The 25,837-nt window shown below is 39.4% G+C and overlaps 1 protein-coding gene across 5 annotated transcripts in view; it reads left to right on the forward strand.

Annotated features, from left to right (window-relative positions):
* Window positions 1-25,837, forward strand: part of HEATR5B (HEAT repeat containing 5B) — a 102,875-nt gene that overhangs the window by 62,187 nt on the left and 14,851 nt on the right. For all 5 annotated transcript variants that reach the window (XM_063594627.1, XM_003817657.7, XM_008970903.5 and 2 more), the window contains 9 exons: window positions 1,032-1,213; window positions 4,686-4,754; window positions 10,544-10,723; window positions 15,701-15,938; window positions 17,238-17,492; window positions 18,783-18,910; window positions 20,855-20,999; window positions 21,969-22,235; window positions 23,731-23,958. In XM_063594627.1, coding sequence (XP_063450697.1) covers window positions 1,032-1,213; window positions 4,686-4,754; window positions 10,544-10,723; window positions 15,701-15,938; window positions 17,238-17,492; window positions 18,783-18,910; window positions 20,855-20,999; window positions 21,969-22,235; window positions 23,731-23,958 — 1,692 coding nt within the window. The remainder of the gene's footprint in view (window positions 1-1,031; window positions 1,214-4,685; window positions 4,755-10,543; window positions 10,724-15,700; window positions 15,939-17,237; window positions 17,493-18,782; window positions 18,911-20,854; window positions 21,000-21,968; window positions 22,236-23,730; window positions 23,959-25,837) is intronic.

Genomic DNA, 25,837 nt, shown 5'->3' on the forward strand with positions numbered 1-25,837 from the left:
CACCCAGGCTGGAGTGCAGTTGCGTGATCTCAGCTCACTGCAGCCTTGACCTCCCAGGTTCAAAGGATCCTCCTACCTCAGCCCCCTGAGTAGCTGGGACTACAGGTCCACGCCACCATGCCCAGCTAATTTTTGTATGTTTTGTAGAGATGGGGTTCACCATGTTTCCCAGACTGGTCTCAAACTCTTGAGCTCAAGCTATCCACCCACCTCAGCCTCCCAGAGTGCTAGGTTTACAGGCTGAGCCACTTCGCCCTGCCTAGCCTCAGTAAATCTACATTTTACATGTGAAAAGGGGGAATACAGGAAAAAGTCAGTTACGCATTGGCCACAGCATAGAGAGAGGGATGATTTCTCATCTTGTCATTGTCCTATACCTGTGAAAATAAGCTGGTAATTGACATTGGCAGGGTGAGATTCAACAGAACTTGGTTTTAGGGCTGGTTCTTAGCGGGGAATATGTATTCTGAAAGATTCCTTGTGAGCAATTTGTGAGAGGAGGCCATTTAGGAAGATTTTTGGCCTTCTATCATTGTGGGAACCTGGCTTAAAATGAGGCAATGACACACAGTTGTGAAATTACAGCTACCTGGGAACAAAAGGCAGTATTGCAAGACTCAGTTCCCAAGCTTCACTTTCTCTTTGGCATAGTGAGTTTTGGGGTCCCAAGAGTCTATTTTCTTTCATGAAGCCAAAAATATTAACTATCTGGTTCTTTACCAAAAAAGTCTGCCAAGCCTTTGTTCTTAAAGGATCAGAAACTCATTTTGGGAAAGTTACGTTAAAAGTATTTTGCATAACATATCATTGTACGTCCTATAACATCATCAGCATTACTGTATTGTATATCACTATTCTTGAAAGATTGATATGGAAGTTGTCTTGAAAGAATATAATATCTTTGCTATTTTCAAAGTTGTGAAATATGTGGATTGTGTTTTTTATCAAAAATTTATTTCATTTCATATTTTTATGTTATTACGCTTATTTTTGGAAAAGTTTTCATTTTTGCATTCTATTTTTATTTTTAGATGACCTCTTGGTACTTCATCTCTCTGACCTCATTCGCATGGCATTCATGGCTGCAACTGATCATAGCAACCAGCTGCGAATGGCTGGGCTCCAGGCGCTTGAAGACATTATCAAGAAGTTTGCGTCTGTGCCTGAGCCAGAATTTCCAGGTCATGTGATACTGGAGCAGTATCAGGCTAATGTGAGATTTTCTATTTATTTAAGAACTTAAAATTGATCTTTTGAAAGATTACTGAAGAAGTGCAGACTTCCTGGAGGACTGCATTTGGAACTGCAATCTGTTTATTTCTGTAGAATGCATCTCTTTATCTCCATTGTCTGTTACCTAGTTTTAGTCACCCCACAAATGAAGAAATAAGTGTCAAGCTGTTGTCACTATTTTTAAGTTGTGATAACATATTAGTGATAAAACTAGAATAGAAATTCCAGCTCAGCTTTCCAGTCTTGTGTTTAGATATTTAGCCCTGCCCTTTAAGAGATAAAAGGAACCTTCAAAAGAGTGTTGTGGATTTGCTGCCGTTATTTTTATATGGCAAACCTTCATAAGCATTTTTAGAAATAGATACCAGTTGCCCCTTGTATAATGAAGGATAAATTAACTCTTAATAACAACAGTTAAAGGTATTACTGAGGCCGGGCATGGTGGCTCACGCCTGTAATCCCAGCACTTTGGGAGGCCGAAGCAGGCGGATCACGAGGTCAGGAGATGGAGACCATCCTGGCTAACATGGTGAAACCCCGTCTCTACTAAAAATACAAAAAATTAGCCGGGCGTGGTGGCACATGCCTGTAGTCCCAGCTACTCGGGAGGCTGAGGCAGGAGAGTTGCTTGAACCCGGGAGGCGGAGGTTGCAGTGAGCCGAGAGCACACCACTGCACTCCAGCCTGGGTGACAGAGCAAGACTCCGGCTCAAAAAAAAAAGTATTACTGAAAGAATTAGATACTGTGTCGCCCAGGCCGGAGTTGAGTGGCGCAATCTTGGCTCACTGCAAGCTCCGCCTCCCAGGTTCATGCCATTCTCCTGCCTCAGCCTCCTGAGTAGCTGGGACTACAGGCACCCACCACCACGCCCGGCTAATTTTTTTGTATTTTTAGTAGAGATGAGGTTTCACCATGTTAGCCAGGATAGTCTCGATCTCCTGACCTCGTGATCCGCCCACCTCGGCCTCCCAAAGTGCTGGGATTACAGGTGTGAGGCACCATGCCCGGCCGATTTTTTTTTTACTTCATTCAAAGAGAGATCTACTTGTTGCTCCTGAGATTTGTACCTGTACTTAAGTTATTCAAATGAGGCACAGTAGACTAATCCTAGCAGTGGGGGATTATATGAACAATAAAAAAATTTTGTTAACAAGGAAGTAACAGATTTTTTTTTCTGTGATTATGGCAAAATCTTCGCTCCAGTGCACCATACCTCATCTAAAAGTTGTGCTCAAATATATAAAAAATTTAAAATGTGAATAATGTGTAATCTGTTGTTTTTACATGTTAAGTATAAGTGAAGAAGTTAGAGCTTCTAGCCCAACTGGCTATAGAAAACCTGTATACAATTGTTTACTCCCAAATACCCAACCTATTGGAATGATGGGGTTTTTTAAAACTTTTTATTTAGAAATGATATCACCAGCTGGGGGCGGTGGCTCATGCCTGTAATCCCAGCACTTTGGGAGGTCAAGGTGGGCAGATCGCCTGAGGTTGGGAACTGGAGACCATCCTGACCAGCATGGTGAAACACCGTCTCTACTAAAAATAAAAAAATTAGTTGGGCGTGGTGGCAGGCTCCTATAATCCCAGCTACTCAGGAAGCTGAGGCAGGAGAATTGCTTGAACAAGGGAGGCAGAGGCTGCAGCAGAGTGAGACTCCATCTCAAAAAATAAAAAAGAAAGAAAGAAATGCTATTGCTGGGTGCGGTGGCTCATGCCTGTAATCCTAGCACTTTGGGAGGCCAAGGCAGGTGGATCACCTGAGGTCAGGAGTTGGAGACCAGCCTAGCCAACATGGCAAAACCCCATGTCTACTAAAAATACAAAAATCAGCCGGGCCTGTAATCCCAGCTACTTGGGAGGCTGAGAAGGAGACTCACTTGAACCTGGCAGGTGGAGGTTGCAGTGAGCTGAGATCGCGCCACTTCACTCCAGCTTGCGGGATGGAAGAGCAAGACTCCATCTCAAAAAAAAAAAAAGAATGATATCAAATTTATAGAAAAGCTGCAAGAATAGTACAAAAAAACTATCTTACACCCCATATTCATATTTGCCAATTGTTAATTTTGCTTCATTTGCTTTAACAATGATTCTCTCTCTCTTTCTTCCCCCAACACACACAGATTTTTTCCTAAACCATTTAAAAATAAATTATTTAAATCATGTGCTTTTACCCTTGAGCATTTTAGACTATATTTTCATAGGACAAGAACATTGTCTTATGTGACAATGGAATAGGTAACCTCAAGAAATTCAACAATGATATATACTTTTACATAATCTATCATATTCCAGCTGTGTCAGTCAACCCAGTAACCTAGTTCATATAGTATTCTTTCTCTTCCAGTACAGAATCCAATACTAGCTCGCATATTGTGATCAATTACCATCTGTCTTTAGTCATAGAGAGGGAGTCTCGATTCATTTCCAAACTACTATTGATATACCTGACCAACTGGATCTCTGTGGTAAGGGAAGAATATCTCAACATAGGAGCTGACTACATCTTACTCCTGTATTCAGCTTATACTTGTTATATCTAATATAGCTAAGAATCTATGGCTGATACTGGCTTATTTAAAACAAAAGCTCATATTCCTCTACTTATTAATAACAAAAATGCATAAATTAATGTTTTTGAGCAGCTTTTTAAAGCATCTCCTTTTGAGGTGAAATGACCTCTAGGGTCATTGAGTGACCGTGAATCTTTAGTACTAATCAGTTATTTAAATAAATTGATCCAGATATGAGATTCACTCATAAGGTAAATACTGTTAGAAATAGGTTTAGAAAAATATAGACAGAAAAAAATCTAACAACAGCAATTTTTGGTATGTCTGATAACATGTGACTTTGTCAGAAAATCCTGTTTGCTATGAAACAAAAACGAGAAAAAAAACAAGATTATTGCCTACTTGGTATAACATTCATATAGATTTGATAATGATAACCTCCTGGAAAGCAAAAGAAAAAGGATATGATTGAGTTTATTATAACTGAAAAGAGATAAGGGAGAGGTCATAAAAAGGAAAGGAACATAGAAGTGTTTTTGTGTGTTTTCATCTCTAAACACACAAGAGGCTTTATGTTTACTACTTACCTTTAAAAATAAAATGCTTTGGGCCGGGCACGGTGGCTCACACCTGTAATCCCAGCACTTTGGGAGGCCGAGGTGGGTGGATCATTTGAGGTCAGGCGTTCAAGACCAGCCAGGCCAACATGGTGAAACCCTGTCTCTACTAAAAATACAAAAATTAGCCTGGCAGTAGTGGTGCATGCCTATAATCCCAGCTACTTCGGAGGCTGAGGGAGGAGAATCGCTTGAGCCTACGAGGCAGAGGTTGCAATGAGCCGAGATCGCACCACTGCACTCCAGCCTGGGTGATAGAGTAAGACCGTGTCTCAAAACATAAAAGTAAAAAATAAAATGCTTTATTTATTTTTCTAGGTGGGAGCTGCTCTAAGACCAGCCTTTTCACAAGATACACCATCAGATATAATAGCGAAAGCTTGCCAGGTAAGAAGAAAAATGGGACTTTGTATAGTTGTCTTCTATACATTCATAGATATCTTAGAATTTAACTTGTGTGAAGGAATAGAGAAAAATTTGGGAGACCAACATGGGAGGATCGCTTGAATTCAGGAGTTTGAGATCAGCCTGGCCAACATGGGGAAACCCCGTCTCTACAAAAAATACAAAAATTGGTTGGGCATGGTAGCATACACCTGTAGTCCAGGCTACTCGGGAGGCTGAGGTTGGTGGATGTCTTGAGCCTAGGAGGTCAAGGCTACAATGACCCAAGATTGTGCCACTGTACTCCAGCCTGGGCAATGGAGCGAGACCCTGTCTCAAAAAAAAAAAAAAAAGAGAGAGGAAAAACAAAATAATATTTTTATCTTGGAAATACAACAATGGCAGTTTTCCTTTTTATTCTGTGTGAAATGATGAAATAATAATTAGGTAATAAACATTGTGGTCGAAACATTGTTTTTGACCACACATTATGAAAATTTTGCTACTTTGTGGGTATTAAATCATACTAAGGAGAATTTCACAATATAGACATTTCATTGCAAAATTAATCCCAGGAAATTATTCTCACCTTATTATATCTGCAGAGACTCACAAAACCACCAAAAAACGTACATTTTCCTTTTTTTTTTTTGGAGACTGAGTCTCACTCTGTCACCCAGGCTGGAGTACAGTGGCATGCGATCTCTGCTCACTGTAACCTCCGCCTCCCGGGTTCAAGCAATTCTTCTGCCTCAGCCTCCTGAGTAGCTGGGATTAGGTGCCCGCCACCACGCCCAGCTAATTTTTGTGTTTTTAATAGAGACAGTGTTTCACCATGTTGGTCAGGCTGGTCTCAAACCCCTGATCTCGTGATTCACCTGCCTTGGCCTCCCAAAGTGCTGGTATTACAGGGATGTGCCACCACACCCTGCCCCAAAAAATGCATATTTTCTTATTCCTTTAATCAGTTTCTCTTTTTCATATGCTTCATTTTGAAAAAGGATTCATGTATTAAGCTCTAATCTTTTAGGTAATCAGTTTATTTGTCTGCTTACCTAAAGACAGAAGATAAGCAACTCTCTTCTTCCTAGTTTTCTGGAGTACGGTGCTGTGGTCCATCATTTTTGCTTAGAATCCATGGCCAAGCTTCATGTGACCTCTATGCAGAGAAGATTCTGCAATAATAGGTTTAAAATTCTGACTTTATCCTCTCTGTAGCTGAATGCAAGTTTGCCCCTTCCTTCCATTTTTGAAATTGATATCTCTGAAGCCTGCTGCCTTAATGGCAGTCTTCAGAGAAATTAACTCTTTCCACGGACAGGAGACCAGAGAGAAAAGAAACGTTGTTGGTAAGAGATAGGTCTCTGGATCGTGATGCAAACCTTCGACTAGGTAATTTGGTTTGGGATACTGCCACACAAATATCAAAAAATTACTGTCCATATGTAAATAAGTGTATCATGATGACGTTTCAGAGCACAGCATTTAAGCAGACAAAATCTCCTACAATGCTCCTGATCATTAGAAAAGCAAAGGCTATTAGAATTTTATCTTGTATATGAGTACTGAATTTGCCTTAAACTTATTTCTTTTGTGGCCCTAGTTGCATTTTTTTTAATAAGAAGTTTCTTTTTTTCTAGTGGCAGGCTCAAATTTGTGACCTCCTTTCCTTCTGTTGCTGGGAGGAAACCTGGTTTCCTGACAGGTAAAGCAGTAGGTTACAAGTTCCTTTCCTTTAAGGAAAGTAAGGAGTTGGCTTAATGATATCCCAGCCTGTTTGTTAGAACAAATGCCATGTTAAGAAACTTTAAAATCAGGGTAACTCTTAGATATTATAGGAAGGACCCTCAGATGTCACACAACTGGGTACAGTAATCAGTGGATAAATAAAAAATCATTTAAAGTAGGGTCAGATCATGAACATAATGCATACTTAAATATTTTATTTCAGCATAAAATTTTAAAATGTACATTCATTCACCAATCTTTTGATGTAGGGCAAAGTCTTTTCTCTGAATATTATTTTACTAATTCAATGCTACTTTGTCATTCTTCATAAACAAAATCCATAATGCATTATCTGTGATTCTAGTTTCAGATTCTTTTTTTTTTTTTTTTTTTTTTGAGACGGAATTTTGCCCTTGTTGCCCAGGCTGGAGTACAGTGGCATGATCTTGGCTCACTGCACCCTCCACCTCCCAGGTTCAAGCGATTCTCCTGCCTCAGCCTCCTGAGTAGCTGGGATTACAGGTGTACGCCACCATGCCCAGCTAATTTTTTGTATTTTTAGTAGAGACGGGGCTGCATCATGTTGGCCAGGCTGGTCTCGAGCTCATGGCCTCAGGTGATCCACCCACCTGGGCCTCCCAAAGTGCTGAGATTACAGGTGTGAGCCACTGCACCTGTCATTTTTTTTTTGAGACACAGTCTCCCTCTGTTGCCCAGGCTGTAGTGCAGTGGCATGATCTCAGCTCACTGCACCCTCCGCCTCCCGAGTTCAAGCAATTCTCCTGCCTCAGCCTTCCAAGTATCTGGGATTACAGGTGTGTGCCACCACACCCAGCTAATTTTTGTATTTTTGGTAGAGACGGGGTTTCACCGTGTTGGCCAAGCTGGTCTTGAACGCCTGACCTCAGGCGAGCCACCGTGCCCGGCCTAGTTTCTGATTCTTTAATGTGAAGAAAATACTTAGGTTTTTACAAAGAAAGCTTAGTGCCAAATTCCTAATCTTTATAATTTTCCCCAATTTTTTAGTTATATTTCTACCAAATTTCACAGAAATATTTATCAAATCTTTCCCATATGTTCTTTAGTTTCCTTTGGGAGTAACAGCTCTTTCTTTTCATGTTCATATTTAATTTCTTTTCACTTTAAATTTAATTATTTTTCAGCAGTTTTGACTGGCATTTTAAGTTTTGCCATCAGTATCTCCTTAATTGGTAACAATCAGTTAAAAATGTCCTTATTAATTTTATTAAAATTAGTTTTGAATTCTTTGAGAATAAAATTTGACATAAATACTTATTCTCCACTTTTAAAACGTTTTCAATATAGGAACTCAAGTCCATTAGCCATGATTTGAAATCCAAATGCTGTGAAAATCAAAAGCTTCTTTAATCATTTATTTGGCAGCAAAACCTGAGCTGACTTGTACTCATTTGGCTCTGATGTGAAGCTAAGTGAGAATGTAGCATTAGTTAATCTTTCTTATTGTGATTTGTAATACATTTTGTTGCAGATACATCTGTGTGTTAATTATGGGGTGCTGCCACACATCTTGCTAGGTGTATACTTTAATGAGGTTCAGGTACCTTATTACCTTTTACCCAAAAGTTGTGAACTCTGAAAAAAATCTTGGTCCAAGGATTTCAGATGAAAAAGTAAGGACATGTGGCCGGGTGCGGTGGCTCATGCCTGTAATGCCAGCACTTTGGGAGGCTGAGGCAGGCAGATCACGAGGTCAGGAGATCAAAACCATCCTGGCTAACGTGATGAAACCCCGTCTCTACTAAAAATACAAAAATTAGCCGGGCCTGGTGTTAGGCACCTGTAGTCCCAGCTACTTGTGAGGCTGAGGCAAGAGAATGGCATGAACCTGGGAGGCGGAGGTTGCAGTGAGCCAAAATCACGCCACTGCACTCCAACCTGGGTGACAGAGTGAGACTCTGTCTCAAAAAAAAAAAAAAAAAAGAAAGTAAGGACGTGTAATTATTGTTGTTAAAGCTGACACTCTGAGACCACCCCTTCCTTCTTGAAACTCTTCCCTTGGCTCCATTGTCACTGCACTTGCTTGGTTTTTCTTTTGTTTTTCTGGTATTTTCTTTTCAATTTCTTTCTTTATTCTTATTCTACTTGTCCCTTAATTGTAACTATATTCCATCTGGTCTGGCTTTAAGGCTTTATTTTTTTTGTTTAAACCTGTCCTTGAAAAAAATTTAATAATACTTTAGTTATCACCTTTGTGTGGGAATTCCTAGGGTTATGTAATTACCCTTGAACTTGCTCCTGAAATCCAGACCCACGTTTTTAATTGCCTGCTGAATATCTTTCCACAAGTCTCTTAGTGGCACTTTGAATGCAGCATGTAAAAATGTTCAAAATTAAAATCACGCTGTCTCACTTCTCATCTCCACTTAGTTTCCTTTGTTTCCCCTATCATCCCCGTAAAGCAGTAGTATCACCTTCCTTCCATTCAAGTCAGAAGCTTCAACAATCAGCATTTAGAAATTTTTGATTCCTTGCTCTTTTTGTATCTCCCTTCACCCACCCCCTAAAATAGCTAATTGGTTTCCATATCCTGGGATTTCTAACTACAAGTCTGTCTCAGATGCCTCTCCTTTTTTATTCCATTCCCAGTTTGATCCATATCATCTCTGTTCTATGGTATTATAAAAGACACTTAACATATTACTTACTGTCTATATACATTTTTTCTTATACATAAGTACTGGAACAGTTTTCCTAAAGCACAATTCTAATAATATGATCCCCCTGTCCAGAGGCCATGGAAACTCACAGTTGCTTACAGAATGAAGTCTAAATTCATTTTCCATGGAATGCAAATTTTACCTTAATCTAATCCCAATTAACTTTGCTAATCACATCTCTTCCTCATGTAACTCTCCTATGTCTATACACACAAACCTCTTTGACACCTAAACATTCCCATTCCTCCTGCTAGAATTAATCTTTCCCTTGTCTGTTTTTAAGTGTCCCATATTACAGTCATAAAACATTCCCATGTGTTCATTCAATCTGTGTTTTCTTACTTGAGGGTAGGGACTAGATTTTTTTTTCCTATTCCTTTTTTTTTCTTTCTTTCTTTTGAGACAAAGTCTCGCTCTGTCGTGGCTGGAGTGCAGTGGCGCGATCTCGGCTCACTGCAACCTCTGGCTCCCTAGCGATTCTCCTGCCTCAGCCTCCCGAGCAGCTGGGATTACAGACACACGCCACCATGCCCACGCCCAGCTAATTTTTGTATTTTTAGTAGAGATGGGGTTTCACCATGTTGGTCAGGATGGTCTCAATCTCCTGACCTCGTGATCCGCCTGCCTTGGCCTCCCAAAATGCTAGGATTACAGGTGTAAGCCACTGCGCCCAGCCTCTTTTTTTTTTTTTTTTTTTAAGTCCCCTTTATAGCAGCAAGCATAACCCTTTTCCTGTGGTAAGCAGAAATTTTGTTGAAGAATTATTCAAGACTGAACTGCTTTGGGTGGAAAATTATTTCTGTTAACATTTTTGTTAAAGTACATGGTGGAAACATGTTAAGTAAATACTATTTTGTTTTCTACATAGGAGTACATTAAAATCTATGCTTACCATTGATATAAAAAATAATACTGGCTGGGCACGGTGGCTCACACCTGTAATACCAGCACTTTGGGAGGCTGAGGCAGGCAGATCACGAGGTCAGGAGATTGAGACCATCCTGGCTAACACAGTGAAACCCCGTCTCTACTAAAAATACAAAAAAATTAGCCAAGTGTGGTGGCACGCGCCTGTAGTCCCAGCTACTCGGGAGGCTGAGGCAGGAGAATTTTTTGAACCCAGGAGGCGGAGCTTGCAGTGAGCCGAGATCACGCCACTCCGCTGCAGCCTGGGTTACAGAGCAAAACTGTCTCAAAATAATAATAATAATAATAATAATAATATCAAAGCATAGCATTGGGTAGTTTATTTTGTTTTGTTCTTTGGTTTTGTGTTTTATCTTCTAGGAAAAAAGTCATTTATTCCATTTTCTTATACAGCATTAATTTTTTTTACACGAAAGTTTTTGAATTCTCTTTGTCTAGGTATGTAGTACATGGATAGGAAGTGGAGTTGTCAGTGATCTCAATGATCTCCGTCGAGTACACAATCTTCTTGTTTCTTCTCTGGACAAAGTTCAGGCTGGAAAAGGATCTTCCAGCCAGCTGTACCGAGAGAGTGCCACGACCATGGAAAAACTGGCTGTTCTCAAAGCTTGGGCAGAGGTAACGACTAAACTACAACCTATTGTTTTTGACCCATTTCTTCATCCATGAGAAAATGTTCCTCTACTCTTGTTGGTAAAAAAATTTTTGTTTTTTAAAAACTAACCCTTGATATGGAATACTTTTTGAAAATATGTTAATCAGTGTACTGAAAACCTCTATATTGAGGAAGGGCTCTCCTACATAATATGAGGAAATTAGGTAGGAAAAACTCAAAAATATAACAGAAAATATTTTATGCCAAAAATCTTTTATTTGATTAAATTTCAGGTGACTTGCCACCTTGATATTGAGGCCATAGGAGTTTTGTTTCTTTTTTTTAAAGGTAGGGTCTTGCTTTGTTGCCCAGCCTGGACTTGAACTCCTGGGCCCAAACAGTCCTCCTGCCACAGCCATCCGCGTAGCTGGGACTGCAGGCACGCACCACAGTGCCCAGCTTGTTTTGTTTTTTAATAGCTAGTTTTACCTTTTTCATTCTCACAGTCACTTTAAAAAATATATAATTACGTTGTTTTAAATTCATTTTTCTAAATTCCTTCTGCCAGTTACTATTGAATTCTTATCATCTGCCCTCCAGTATTGAAGTAACTAATTCCTTCCTCTACCAGCTCAGTATCTCACTTCCCTATTTTCGTGGTATTCAGCAACAGGTAACTGAAACCACAGAAAGTGAAACCACGTTTAAGGGAAGACTATTGGAGTTATAATTATTTTAAGCTTTTCTGCTAATCTAAGACTAAACTTTTCTCATTCCCTTACTTCCCACCCTCTGATTCATTCAACAAAGTGTTGTTTAGCTTCAGCTCTGTCAGGTTAGCAGTTGAGAATACGGGGGTGAGATATATTACGTTTGCTGAGCAAGACAAACTGGTAAACAAGTAGATGTACCAAAGGGTAAGGAGCATTATCATAGGAGAAATACAAAGTGTTTTGGAACACATAGCAGAGGCAGTTACAATAGGCTGGAGGCTCAGAAGTAGCCTTTTTGGAGAAAGTGATGTTTACATTGAAACATGGAGGATAGGAGGAGGTATCAGTTAGGCATGAGAGTGAGGAGGAGACTGTGTGAAGCTCAGTGCTGTCTACTCTTCTTCTTTGTGTCTTCAGCACCTTCCTCTGTACATCCTCTAAAACTGCGCACTAGGCCAGGCGTGGTGGCTCACACCTGTAATCCCAGCACTTTGGGAGGCCGAGGCAGGTGGATCACCTGAGGTCAGGAGTTCGAGACCAGCCTGTCCAATATGGTGAAACACTGTCTCTACTAAAAACACAAAATTACCCTGGCATGGTGGTGCATGCCTGTAATCCCAGCTACTTGGGAGGCTGAGGCAGGAGAATCACTTGAACCCGGGAGGCAGAGATTGCAGTGAGCCAAGATCACGCCATTGCACTGCAGCCTGGGCAACAAGAGCGAGACTCTTGTCTCAAAAAAAAAAAATTTAATTAATTAAAAAACTGCACACATTATTTTCAGGAATATTTAAGGATATGCACAAAGGTTCTGCTACAAGGGTATTTGTTATGGTGTTATTATTCACAAAAAAGTGGAAATAACCTAAATGTATTTCTTGATATTGAAAGATGATGATATTAAGTGACTAGAAAATTGGGGTAGAAATTATACACACACGCACGCACACATTATTAGGTAAAAAACTGAGCGTGTTTATATAACTGTTTAGACTGTTAACAGCATTGTATCTGAGTAGTAGCATTATGTGTAGTTTTAATTTTCTTCATTTTGCTTATGCTTCTGATTGTCCTTTTTTGTGTAATATCTATAAGAAAAATAAGCCTAAAAATTTATTTTAAAATAGGTCTGAAAGATATATTCTCATATATTGCAGGTAGCAATATAAAATATAGAACCTTTTTAGAAAGCATTTGGCAATGTCTATTCAGAGTCATAAAAATATTTGTAAACACTGACCCAGTAATTCCATTTCTGGGCCTGTAGTCTAGTGAAAAATATCCAAAATATGGAAAAGAGGTAAGTTTACAAAAATGTTTACTTGCAACACTATTTATAATGTGAAGAAATGAATATCTTTTGTCTTCGAAAGCTGTATTTCATCTTTCTAGGATTCCCAATGCTAAGTAAAGAATTAGAAGTAAATATAAAATTTCAACTGTAGGAAAACTGGTAGATACATTATGGGTCATCCACTGTAAGTCATTAAAATAATGGTTATGAAAACTGGTATTCACATGGGAAAACCCTATGACATGTTTATCAGTAAAACTAAATACAGAATCTCTGTACATCAAAATTATAACTTACAAAGATAGAATATGAAAACCCAGAAATTGAGGTTATGAGTCATTTTTAACTCTTATTTTTCCAACTTTTTATAGCATAATTATTAAAATAAAATTATAAGTCGAGGAAAAATGCATACATAGACCTTAAAGTCTTACAGTGACACCCTTGCTTCCCCATTGCCTGCAGAGTAAAAACTTAAGCTACTTCCAGCTTATAACCTGTGCTCCGTCTATATGAGAAACTTGGATACTTAGATTACCATGCAGTTTCCTGTTTTTGTGCTCTTGCTCTGGCTGTTCCCTCTGCCTGTAAGCTCCCTTTCCATTTCTGCCTATGAGCAAGTCAACTTTTGTCCTTAAAAACTGTCTCACCTTTCTCACACTCCCAAGGCTAAGATTCGTTTATCTGTGATGTTCCCTGAGATTCATTCACTCATTGCATAAACTGCCGAGTGTTCATTAGGTACCAGACACTGTCTGTGCACTGGGTAGAGTGTACTAGAAGATAAAGCATTAAAAAGATTATCTTTGTAGAAGATAAATAATTAAAACCAAATCTTTAAACGTTTCTTCTCTTAAGCACCTTTTTACTTCCCTCTCATTGTAATATTAGCCTGTGAATTCATGGAAAGCAAAAACTATGTATTATTTGTTTTTTTTTTTTTGCTTCCAGTCCTAGAACAATAACAAATTCAAGGCAAAAGGTGCCTACCTAGTAAGGATTTGATGAATGAATGGCTGGATATACTTAAGAGTGCTTATTGTGACATTTTCTTAAAAATGTTAGTGGCTGGGCACTTGGGGAGGCTGAGAAGGATGGATCACCTGCGGTCAGGAGTTTGAGACCAGCCTGGCCAATGTGGAGAAACCCTGTCTCTACTAAAAATACAAAAATTAGTCAGGCATGCTGGTGTGTGCCTGTAATCCCAGCTACCCTGGACCCTGAGACAGGAGAATCACTTGAACCCGGGAGGTGGAGATTGCAGTGAGCTGTGATCGCACCACTGCACTCCAGCCTGGGTTACAGATCGAGACTCCATCTCAAAAAAAAAACAGTGTAATAACAAATTTAGGGGGGAAACAAGCATGTACTCACTAGAAGATATGACAGTAATATATTCATAACTTGAGATCCAAAGTCCCTATTTTAGAATTTAGTCAATTGCTGTATATTTTCTCTGTGCTGTAAGTCTGCTTGGTGTGGGAATAGGGGTAAGACACAGTACTTCTCATCAAGAAGCTTGCAGTGTACCTATACAGATACCGTACTTAGGCTTTCTCATTAGGTACAATGGATGTAACACTGTGGAGGGAAGACAGTTTTCTCGAGATTTTTATCTAGAGCAATTCTTTTCTTGCTTGCTGTCATTCCTTTCTTTTTTTGTTTTCTCATTAATACGTTATTCAGCTTTGTATGTGCCAGTAGCCAAAGCCTAAATGTACTACAAAACAAAGGAAAATAAATATGATTCAATAAAGAAGAATCTTTGAAATTATATTTTAGGAAAGTTGCTTTTATGTCTTTTTGGCTCACAAACTAGAGAGAAAGAATACAGATAATGTATGTGACTAGCAGATTATATTAGCCAGGCTATCTGTTGTAAATGCTAGATTGCAAAATATCATTTAAGGTCTGTGTAAGAAGGAGTTTAGAAGGATATTTATGGAAATCCTTTCTGATGTCTCTTTTCGCCTCTCAGCTGCTTACTTTGAATGCCTGGTTGTCTAATAAGTCTAGGAAGGTGGAGGCAGAAACAGAGTTATACCCTGTGGCAAAAAAAAAAAAAGTGGGGGCGGGGGGTGCTTTGTAAAGTAGAATGAGGGAAGCCAGAAAAAACTCTGAGAAGGCTACTCAAGGAACATGCCATCAGAGGAATAGTCAGAAGTCAGATCAGTTTTTTTAGAAAAATGTCTCCAAGGCAAATGGAATTATTCTTTTGTGTTTATCAGGAAATCATGGAGTTGTATATACTTTTTTTTTTCTTTTTTTGAGACAGGATCTCAAATCTGGTGCCCAGGCTGGAATGCAGTGGCACGATCATAGCTCACTGGAACCTTGAACTCCTGGGCTCAAGCGATCCTTCTGCCTTAGCCTCCCAAGTAGCTGGGACTACAGGCATGTGCTGCCATGCCTGGCTAGCATTTTTGTTATTTTTTGTAGAGATAGGGTCTTGCTATGTTACCCAGGCTGGTCTTGACCTCCTGGCTTCAAGTGATTCTCAGCCTCTCCAAGTGCTGGGATTATAGGCATGAGCCACTGCACCTGATCAAAGTATATACTTTCTTTTTCTTTTTTTTTTTTTTTTTGAGACAGAGTCTCACTTTGTCACCAGGCTGGAGTGCAGCGGCGCGATCTCGGCTCACTGCAGCCTCCGCCTCCCTGGTTCAAGCGATTCCCCTGCCTCAGCCTCTGGAGTAGCTAGGACTACAGGTGCCTGCCACCATGCCCGGCTAATTTTTGTATTTTTCGTAGAGACAGGGTTTCACTATGTTGGCCAGGATGGTCTCAATCTCTTGACCTCATGATCTACCCGCCTTGGCCTCCCAAAGTCCTGGGATTACAGGTGTGAGCCACCGCACCCGGCCAAAGTGTATACTTTCTAATATCTATACCCAGTTATCTTTGATGATTTAACTGTATTTTTATAATAACTTAAAATATCTTATTTTTTTATCTTATGCCTTACTATTTTGTCCTCATAAATATCATATTAGGTATATGTGGTTGCTATGAATATTAAAAAGGAAGCAGAGTCAAAACCAAAAAGAGCAATTAAAAATACTGACGATGATGATGACGACTGTGGGACCATCGATGAACTGCCACCAGATAGTTTAATAACACTGGTACAACCTGAACTACCAACACTCAGTCGCCTGTGGTTAGCAGCATTAAAAGATTATGCACTCTTGACTTTACCAGCCGAATTTTCTAGTCAGCTTCCTCCAGATGGTGAGTATTACATTCTGAGTTTTACTTTTATGGAGTTCAAAGTAGTAGTTAAACAAAATAGAGACGGTATAGACTAGCAACAACAGTTGCTATAGTAACAGTTTAAATTTCTGTGGCTTAAGTTTGATGTTGTCTCAGTTAGAATATGTACTCTATATTGAATTTGTAGATAGAAGATATAGAGCTTTTTTGTTGGCTGAAGCAAACGTATTAGCAAGCACTGTTACAATAATAGCTGTATGAGCTAGGGTATTCTAAATAGCTATGGATAACAAGTCATTATGCGTAACCATAGATATATATTGCTGTACTGTTCAATGTGTGTATTTTCATATTCTATTTCAGATTCCTAGTGTGCCAATAAATTATGTTCCTAAAGTGCTTTGCAAATTGTACTTTAGTTTTCTTATCAAAATCAGTGTAGAAATCATCAACATTTTTTTCTGTTTAGAAAGCGTGTTATTAGTTCCTACTTGAAGAACCCATTCTCCTTCCTATATATTAATGATAAGAATAATGGAGTTCCCCCGCCCCCTTTTTTCCTTCCTTAATCCATCATAACAGCAAGGAGTGATGAGGAAGTCCTCAGTGTTAGTAGAGGAAACAACAGGAGGTGGAGAGGAATAGCAGAAGAAGAAAGAAACAGAGGGAAGAAACAGAGTTCCCTGGTTGTGATAGAAAGAGAAGATGATAGGGTTTTAGGAGCCACTGGCAACAATGAAGAGGTAAATTCTGTGACAACAGGGTAAGAAAAGGTAAGAATACTTAGTGACATCAGCAGTAGCAGAGGAAAGGCTGGAAAACTAGCATCAGTGAGGAAGAGACAGGTATTCCAGTTCATCAGCTACAGAAAAGGGGTTACTTTTGGTGGCTTTATAAAGAGGAGAAGCCCTTTGGCTAGATTTCTCTTTTGTATGTAACAGGTATTTTTGTTAGTGGTTCATAAATGAGCGAACATGTATAATAGTAATATTTTGGCCGGGTGCAGTGGCACATGCCTGTAATCCCAGCACTTTGGGAGGCTGAGGCGGGTGGATTGAGAGTTTGAGACCAGCCTGGCCAGCATGGTGAAACCCCATCTCTGCTAAAAATACAAAAAATTAGCTCAGCATTGCGGCGCACGTCTGTAGTCCCAGCTTCTGAGGAGGCTGAGGCAGGAGAATTGCTTGAACCCAGCAGGAGGAGGTTGCAGTGAGCCAAGATCGCACCATTGCACTCCAGCCTGGGCGACAGAGCGAGACTTGGTCTCAAAAAAAAAAAAAAAAAGTAATGTTTTTAATTGATTTGATTGCTTTACAGGTGGAGCATTTTATACCCCTGAAACTATTGATACTGCTAGACTTCACTATCGGAATTCCTGGGCCCCAATTCTCCATGCGGTGGCACTTTGGTTAAATAGCACAGGATTTACGTGCTCAGAGTCTACAGAAGCAGCAGCAATATCTGGTTTACAAAAACGTTCTACATCTGTCAATTTAAACCAGGCGTCAGGAGCAGTGGGTAGTGCTAAATCTTTGCCAGAAATTAACAAAGACAGAATGCATCTGATTTTAGGTAGGTCTGTCATATTAATATATTTCAAGATTATCACTTCTGAAAATTCGTATCTTTCATTTTAAAGCTATGGAAAGATTTTGTACAGTATAGCACAGTTCAGAGAAGGAAAAGTGAAAGGATTTTTCACCTCACCTTATAAATTGTTAATTGAATTTTTAACCTAGAAATTAAATTATTAAAAACTACTGAAACTACTTAACTGTCATGCTCATTCACACAGCAATATCGAACAATTTTCAGTAAAAAAACTTAATATGTTTTTTATTCAACAACAGGTTTTCTTTTTACTTGGCACTTAACCAATTATCCCATTAAGAAAAAAATGTTTAAGAAGATTTCAGTGAATCCTAATGTAAAATTGCTTTATAAATGCTTTTTTGTTTCTTGTTTTTTTGTTTTTTGTTTGAGACAGAGTTTCACTCTTGTTGCCCAGGCTGGAGTGCAGTGGCGCGATCTCGGCTCACCGCAACCTCCGCCTCCTGGGTTCAAGCGATTCTCCTGCCTCAGCCTCCCAAGTAGCTGGGATTATGGGCATGCACCACCACGCCCGGGTAATTTTGTATTTTTAGTAGAGGTGGGGTTTCTCCATGTTGGTCAGGCTGGTCTCGAACTCCTGACCTCAGGTGATCCACCCACCTCGGCTGGGTGCTGGGATTACAGGTATGAGCCACTGCGCCCAGCTATAGATGCTTTTTTAACATTTAAGAATTTATACATTGTAATGAAGCTTTTAGTGATCTTATGTTTTCTGGGAGTGAAAAGGAACACAATAAGGTGTAATTATCGGATTCATCAGTAGATCTGGTAAGTGAAAATGTGAAAAACTTCCAAAACAATGACTTTACCCTTATGTAAATTAAAAGCAGTTGTTTACTATGATACCCATTGTGCCTCTATAACTTGCCATTTAAAAACTTTGTATGCATGAAAAATTATTTGGCTACCATTTAATGAAAAGCAATTTTATAATGTTTGTAAATTTATTTTCTTAATGTATTATTTTAAAAGTCCTAGAAATAAAAACTTAATATCTTCATAATCAACCTGATGGCATGGGAATTCCTTCTTTCACACATAGCTAATTTGAATATTAACCTAATTGCAAAACTACAACCTTATGTTGAGTTTGGCTGTTTAACTTGGAAACCATTTTGAACTCTACTTTAAGGTATTAATAAATACATGTTAAGGTAATCTGTAAAAACATAAATAGAGAAGAAATATGGGATCAAACAACATAAAGTGTTTTATAAGTGAAAAAACATGTTTTTATTTTGTGCATTTCAGGTGTGAGTATACAGTTTCTTTGTTCCCCTAGACCTGAGGAGCCCATTGAACATGTTACAGCATGCCTGCAGGCCTTACATACCTTGCTAGACTCCCCTTATGCTCGAGTCCATATTGCAGAAGATCAGGTACAGTGTATTGCTATGATAGATACTTGTGTGGTTTTTTTTTTGAGTATTGCTTTACAATGGAAAAAAGGATGGATTTTTTTTCTGTATTGGATCCTATTTTAACATGATATGAATACACTGAGTCCCTGTATTTATTCACCCAGTTACTTTTACTCTGTGCCTGGTCTGCCCCAAACATGGTTTGAGGTTATAGATAGTGAAAGCAGTTTCACTGTGCCTGAATTAGGAGATAAGTACAGTGTGGTAAGTGCTATTTTAGTGCATGTAAAGCTGCAATTAGAATAGAGAGGAGGAGCCCGATGTTGTGATAGGAAAGCAAAGGATGGTTTCTCAGAGTGGGCAATGGTTGAATCAAATCTTCAAGAGGAATTAGTGAGGCAACACATGCAGGACGGGTTTTCCTCTCAGAAAGAATAGCAAATACAAACACTAGGAGGCATGAGAGAACACGGCAAGTTCAAGGGCATAGCCATTTACTATGGCCGATATGAATGGAACATGAGGTTGTTAGATGAGGCTGGACAACAAGGTGAAGACTAAATCATGAAGGTTTCTTGATGACATGTAAGAGTTTGAACCCTATCCTGAAAGTGATAGGGAATCATTAAAAATGTTTAAGTAGAGGAATGATGTAACTAACTTTATATTTCAGAAGGATCATTCTGTCAACCCGTAGAGGTAGGTTGGTTTGTAAGAGATGGGAAGGGAGACAGGGAGGCCAGTTCTGAGGCTTTTTTCATAATTCCAGAGAAATGAGAACACTAGCCTAGGAAGGCTGAATAAAGGAAGAAGAAAGAGGACCAAGATTGGAAGCTTGAGGATAAATAGCATTTAAAAATTGAGAAGAAGGAAGTAAATCAACAGTGGAAACTACTAGAGAAGTTTCAGGAGAACCAAAAGAGAACAGAGTTATCAAAGACAAGGGAGGAGTTTCAAGAAGGGTAGACAGAGTCTCAAAAGAAAGAATCGAGTAAATAAGCACAGAAATGAGTCTAGAGGAGGCTATTGGTGACCTCCCGCAGAGGATTGTTTGAGGTGACCAGTAGCCAGATAGTAGAAGATCAAGGAGTGAGTAAGAGAGTAAAGGAAGTGGAAGCATCTAGGCTGGGAAAGGAAGGAGCCAGATACATAGAGGAGGACATGGGGTAGATAAAAGGATCTGGAGGCTTTGGGAATAGTGCAGGGGGGACATGTGATAAGAAAGACTTGAGCATTGTCATTATACTGACAAGAGTAGCCTAACTAGAGAGAGAAGTTGAAAACATACGAGATATGATCAGAGTCCTTGAAGAATCCCTAGGAAGTCAAATAGGTTAGGATAGGAGCACATAAGGAAAGATGAACCTCAGATTAAGCCTCACATAAGAGGCTGAACACATGATCTTAAGGAAAGAGGTAAAGGTGGCTTTGGTTGCAGTTAAGTCTTTTCCCCCTCTTTGAAATTTCATTTAGGTTCATTGGATGGATTTGGTGTGGAAGATTGTGAGTAAGAAGCTTAAAGTGGGTGGCGAAAGTTTGTAGTAGTTGCTGAAGTGAATAGAAGAGGAACTCACCAGAGATTTCTACAATCTGTGGTAGGCAGAGGTTGTAGAAATTCTTGGATATTCAGCTCAGGTTAGAAATTATAAATTTTAGCAGCACTGGACTCTACAATACTATTTAGCTCAATTATTTCCTTCCAATAGGAGAATGATCATCTCTGAATATAAAGCACATTTAAATATGTAAATAATAAATCGTTTGTTGCTTGAAAATACATAGGGGTAAAATGTGACCATTTCTTAAGATTTTTACAATGTTCTTATTTGTTACGTAGTCCTATATTTTAATTTTAGCTACCTGATTTCTTTTTTTACATAGGTATTTTCTCAGATTTTAACAATATAAATTTATTCTTTGAGATTGAAATTACTTAACTGTATTTGTATTTATTTGTATTAGTTGATAGGTGTTGAGTTGCTGAGTGTTTTGCACCGCCTCCTATTGACCTGGAATCCATCATCTGTCCAGCTGTTGGTTACTGGAGTTGTACAACAGATAGTAAGAGCTGCTCAGGATTATTTGCAAGAGAAAAGAAACACTCTAAGTAAGCACTAGAAATTACACTAACTTGAAGTAAATCTTATTTTATACTCTAATTTTTAAAATATTAACGCCAGGACATATTTCTATAGTTCTTATTTTATTTTTTAGAGACAGGGTCTCATTCGGTCACCCAAGCTGGAGCGCATTGATGTGATTATAGTTCAGTGTAGTCTGTAACTCCTGGGCTTAGGATCCTCCTGCCTTAGCCTTCTGAGTAGCTGAGACTATAGGCACACTCCATCAAGCCCAGCTAGTTTTTTTTTTTTTTTTTTTTTTTTTTGCGGGCGGGACAGTCTTACTCTCAAGAGCCCAGGCTGGAGTGCAGTGGTGCAATCTCGGCTTACTGCAGCCTCAAACTCCCAGGATCAGGTGATCTTCCCACCTCAGCCTCCAGAGTACCTGGGTTTACAGACACACTCCACAATGCCCAGCTAATTTTTGTATTTTTAGTGGAGACAGGGTTTTGCCATGTTAGGCTGGTCTCGAACTCCTGAGCCCAAGTGATCCGTCCATCTCAGCATCCCAAAGTGCTGAGATTACACGTTTGAGCCACGGCACCTGGCCAGAAGTTATTAATTAAAAAAAGAATTAATCATACATTTAGAAGATTTGAAATTGATTTTATTTTCATTAGAAAGGACCAAATGAAATTGCTGAGAGTCGACTATTTTTCACCTTTTGTCAATTTCATCTGGTTCAACCTAACATATGTGTTATTCCTATTACAAAATATATACCCAATAAAAATACCTGATAAAGATTTTCCAAGTGAAAAATGAACTGTCTGTTACCTTTAAGGACAGATCAATGCACAGAATTCTAGGGAGGCAGAGAATTATACAGAGAAAGACGTGTGACATTATTTGACATTTGCTTATAAATTCTTTTGAAGGAATTTCCTAAATATACTTGTGTTGTTTTACGTACTTTTTTTTGGCTGGAAATTTCACCAAATTATCTTTTACCTCAGATGAAGATGATATGGAAAAAGAGGCCTGTACCGTATTGGGAGAAGGAGGTGACAGCGGTGGTCTCATTCCTGGAAAATCTCTTGTGTTTGCAACTATGGAGCTGCTGATGTTCATTTTAGTACGGCATATGCCACATCTCAGTACCAAGGTGTCAGACTCTCCAAGTCACATAGCCACTAAAACTCGACTATCAGAAGAAAGTGCTCGTTTGGTGGCAGCCACAGTTACCATACTCTCTGATTTACCATCCCTTTGTTCACCCGCTGGTACGGTATTGATCAGTATTTGGAAATGCATTATATTACAGTAGACAAAGATGAGCTTGCCTTTGATTTTAAGCACTGTTATAACCCAGTTTCCTCTTAAATCTCAAGTGAAAAATAAGAAGCTGGTCTTTTTTTAAGGTTTTGTCTACCTTTAGGAGCCTATGAAGATTAAAGATTCAGAAAGTCACAAACCTAAGGTGCTCTTTTCAGATGTGTTTCAAATAAGACATGGAACTACAGGTTGGGGAAAGACAGTGTCAGCAGATAGACATAAAGTGGAATAACTAAACTCTATTTTCCAATCTGGTTGCCACTCTTGAGTAACACTGAAAAACTCAAGGCCAGGTACGGTGGCTCATGCCTATAATCCCAGCACTTTGGGAGGCTGAGGCAGGTGGATCACCTGAGCTCAGGAGTTCCTGACCAGCTTGACCAACATGGTGAAATGCCATCTCTACTAAAAATGCAAAAATATTAGCTGGGCGTGGTGGTGCATGCCTGTAATCCCAGCTACTCAGGAAGCTGAGGCAGGGGAACCACTTGAACCCAGGAGGCAGAGGCTGCAGTGAGCCAAGATCGCGCCATTGCACTCCAGCCTCAGCGACAGAGCAAGACTCTCAAAAAAAAAAAAAAAGAAAGAAAAAGAAAAACTCCGAAGAATGTCAGAGGAGACTTTTTCTTTTTAAAGCTCATCAGCTGTTGTTAGTGTTAGTGTATTTTATGTGTGGCTCAAGACAATTCCTCTTCCAGTGAGGCTCAGGGAAGCCAAAAGATTAGACATTCCTGATCTGGAAGGTAAAAATGGTATCAGATAAGGAGATAAATTTCAGCTCAACACACGGAAGACCTTTCTACCTCCTAGAGTTACCCTACATATGTGAAAATAATGAATTCTCCATCTTTGGAGTTTTGCAAGCAGAGGCTACAATGGCTGCAGGTCAGAGTGGTGAAGGTATTTTTTCCTTTTGTGGGAGGTTGAATTTTCATGACCTAGAATTTTCAGTTACAAATTCTAGGATTATTTCATTTCTTCTTTCCTTGCCCCAGTAGTCCTTTTACTTTCCTGGTCTGATTAGGTTGACTTTAGTAGACTGAGGATTGATTACATGTCTTACAATTGCTATAAAACTCCTGAAGTTACTCAGATGCTTCCCACAGTATCTGGTGTGTTTTTTTCCTGTTTTTCTGTCTTCCTTTTTCATTTTCATTACACAGGGCATGAAATATTAAATAGGTGAAGTATTAGAAGTAATAAAAATAAGGCTAGCTGGAAAAAGAAAGAAAATACCAATTCTGTCTTTGAAATAATATGACACTTTCTTATTTTCTTTTTCAAACATTGAATTATAGTAGTAGTAATACAGTAAATTTTGTATAAAGTCAAGGAAAAAAACAATATTAAACCACAATCAAATGCAAAAAATACAAGCAATGGAAACAACTATAATATGGGAACTGAATAGTTATGAGGTAATCTGATTTGTTTTTCTTTCAGGATGTATGACAATCCTGCCCACAATTCTGTTCTTAATCGCAAGAATATTGAAAGACACAGCAATAAAGTCTGCAGATAATCAGGTTCCTCCACCAGTCAGTGCAGCTCTTCAAGGGATTAAAAGTATTGTGACACTTTCAATGGCCAAAACTGAGGCTGGCGTTCAAAAACAATGGACAGCTCTGATTCGTAGCACGCTTGCTTGCATCCTGGAATATTCTCAACCAGGTAACCTATCAGTTTTAAACGTTTTAGTTAGTTAGGATATGTGTTCCCTAAGTAATGAATTAGTTGAATAAGCTTATCAGAAAACTGCTGTATAACAATGAATCATCTCAGAGAGGTATGTTAGTCATATCTTTCAGATGTGAACTTTAATACTCTTTTCTGGATTGTTGACTCTAAATGCCCTTGTGTTAATAGTTATAAACATGTTGGGGCCAGGCGTGGTGGCCCACGCCTGTAATCCCAGCATTTTGGGAGGCCAAGGTGGGCAGATACCTGAGGTCAGGAGTTTGAGACCAGCCTGATTAACACGGTGAAACCCCGTCTCTACTAAAAATACAGAATTAGCCGGGCATGGTGGCACATGCCTGTAATCCCAGCTACTTGGGAGGCTGAGGCAGGAGAATTGCTTGAACCCGGGAGGTGGAGGTTGCGGTGAGCCAAGATCACACCACTGCACTCCAGGCTCAGCAAAAAACAGAGTTTTTTGAAACTCTGTCTCAAAAAATATATATATATAAATATACTGGGAGGTTTTTTGTTTTTTGGGGTTTTTGTTTGTTTTGTTTTTTTGAGACAAAGTCTCGCTCCGTCACCCAGACTGTAGTGCAGTGGCGTAATCTCAGCCCACTGCAACCTCCGCCTCCCGCGTTCAAGTGATTCTCCTGCCTCAGCCTCCTGAGTAGCTGGGATTACAGACGCCTGCCAACACACCCAGTTAATTTTTGCATTTTTAATAAAAGACGTGGTTTCACCGTGTTGGTCAGGCTGGTCTCAAACTCCTGATCTCATGATCTGCCCGCCTTGGCCTCCCAAAGTTGCTAGGATTACAGACGTGAGCTACTGCACCCAGCCAGGAGGTTTTAAATATATACATGTATATCTCTCTCCAGAATTTTTTTTTTTTGAGACAGGGTCTCACTGTGTCGCCCAGTCTGGAGTTCACTGGCACGATCTCAGCTCACTGCAACCTTTGCCTCCCAGATTCAAGTGATTCTCATGCCTCAGCCTCCCAAGTAGCTGGGACTACAGGTGTGCGCCACCATGCCTGGCTAACTTGTGTATTTTTTGGTAGAGACGGGGTTTCACCATGTTGGCCAGGCTGATCTCAAACTCCTGACCTCAAGTGATCTGGCTGCCTCAGCCTCACAGGTTGCTGGGATTACAGGCATGAGCCACTGTGCCCGGCCTCTCTCCAGAATTTACATGTGTTAATATATTTATGTTTTCTTCAAGTTGTTGTTTTACAATAAAAATAATAAAACAGGAGAGAAAATTGAAGTACCTGTCACTACTCCATTGTACCCCCACATGGAACTACATGTTGATATTATGTTTTTTCGGGTGTTTTTGTTTTTCTGTTTTTTGAGATGGCGTCTCCGCTCTGTTGCCAAGGCTGGAGTGCAGTGGCGCAATCTTGGCTCACCACAACCTCCGCCTCCCAGGTCCCAGTTCAAGCAATTCTCCTGCCTCAGCCTCCTGAGTAGCTGGGATTACAGGCACGCACCACCACGCCCAGCTAATTTTTGTATTTTTAGTAGAGATGGGGTTTCACCATGTTGGCCAGCCTGGTCTTGAACTCCTGACCTCGTGATCCTCCTGCCTCAGCCTCCCAAAGTGCTGGGATTACGGGTGTGAGCCACCACACTCGGCCTGATATTATGTTTTTTCTTAGAAATATCTATCTATATAAATAAGTATGTTTTCTATATGAGTATGTGTCAGTTATATTAAATATATATTTATATATGTGTTATATAGAGAGTAAGATAACTATGAGCAATATATATTTGTTTTAAAATTTACATAAATAATGTCATGTCATTCTGTGACTCAACAATAACTTTTTTTACATCTGTTAATGTGAATATATAAAACTCTC

Source organism: Pan paniscus, chromosome 12, assembly GCF_029289425.2.
Source record: "Pan paniscus chromosome 12, NHGRI_mPanPan1-v2.0_pri, whole genome shotgun sequence".
NCBI lineage: Eukaryota > Metazoa > Chordata > Mammalia > Primates > Hominidae > Pan > Pan paniscus.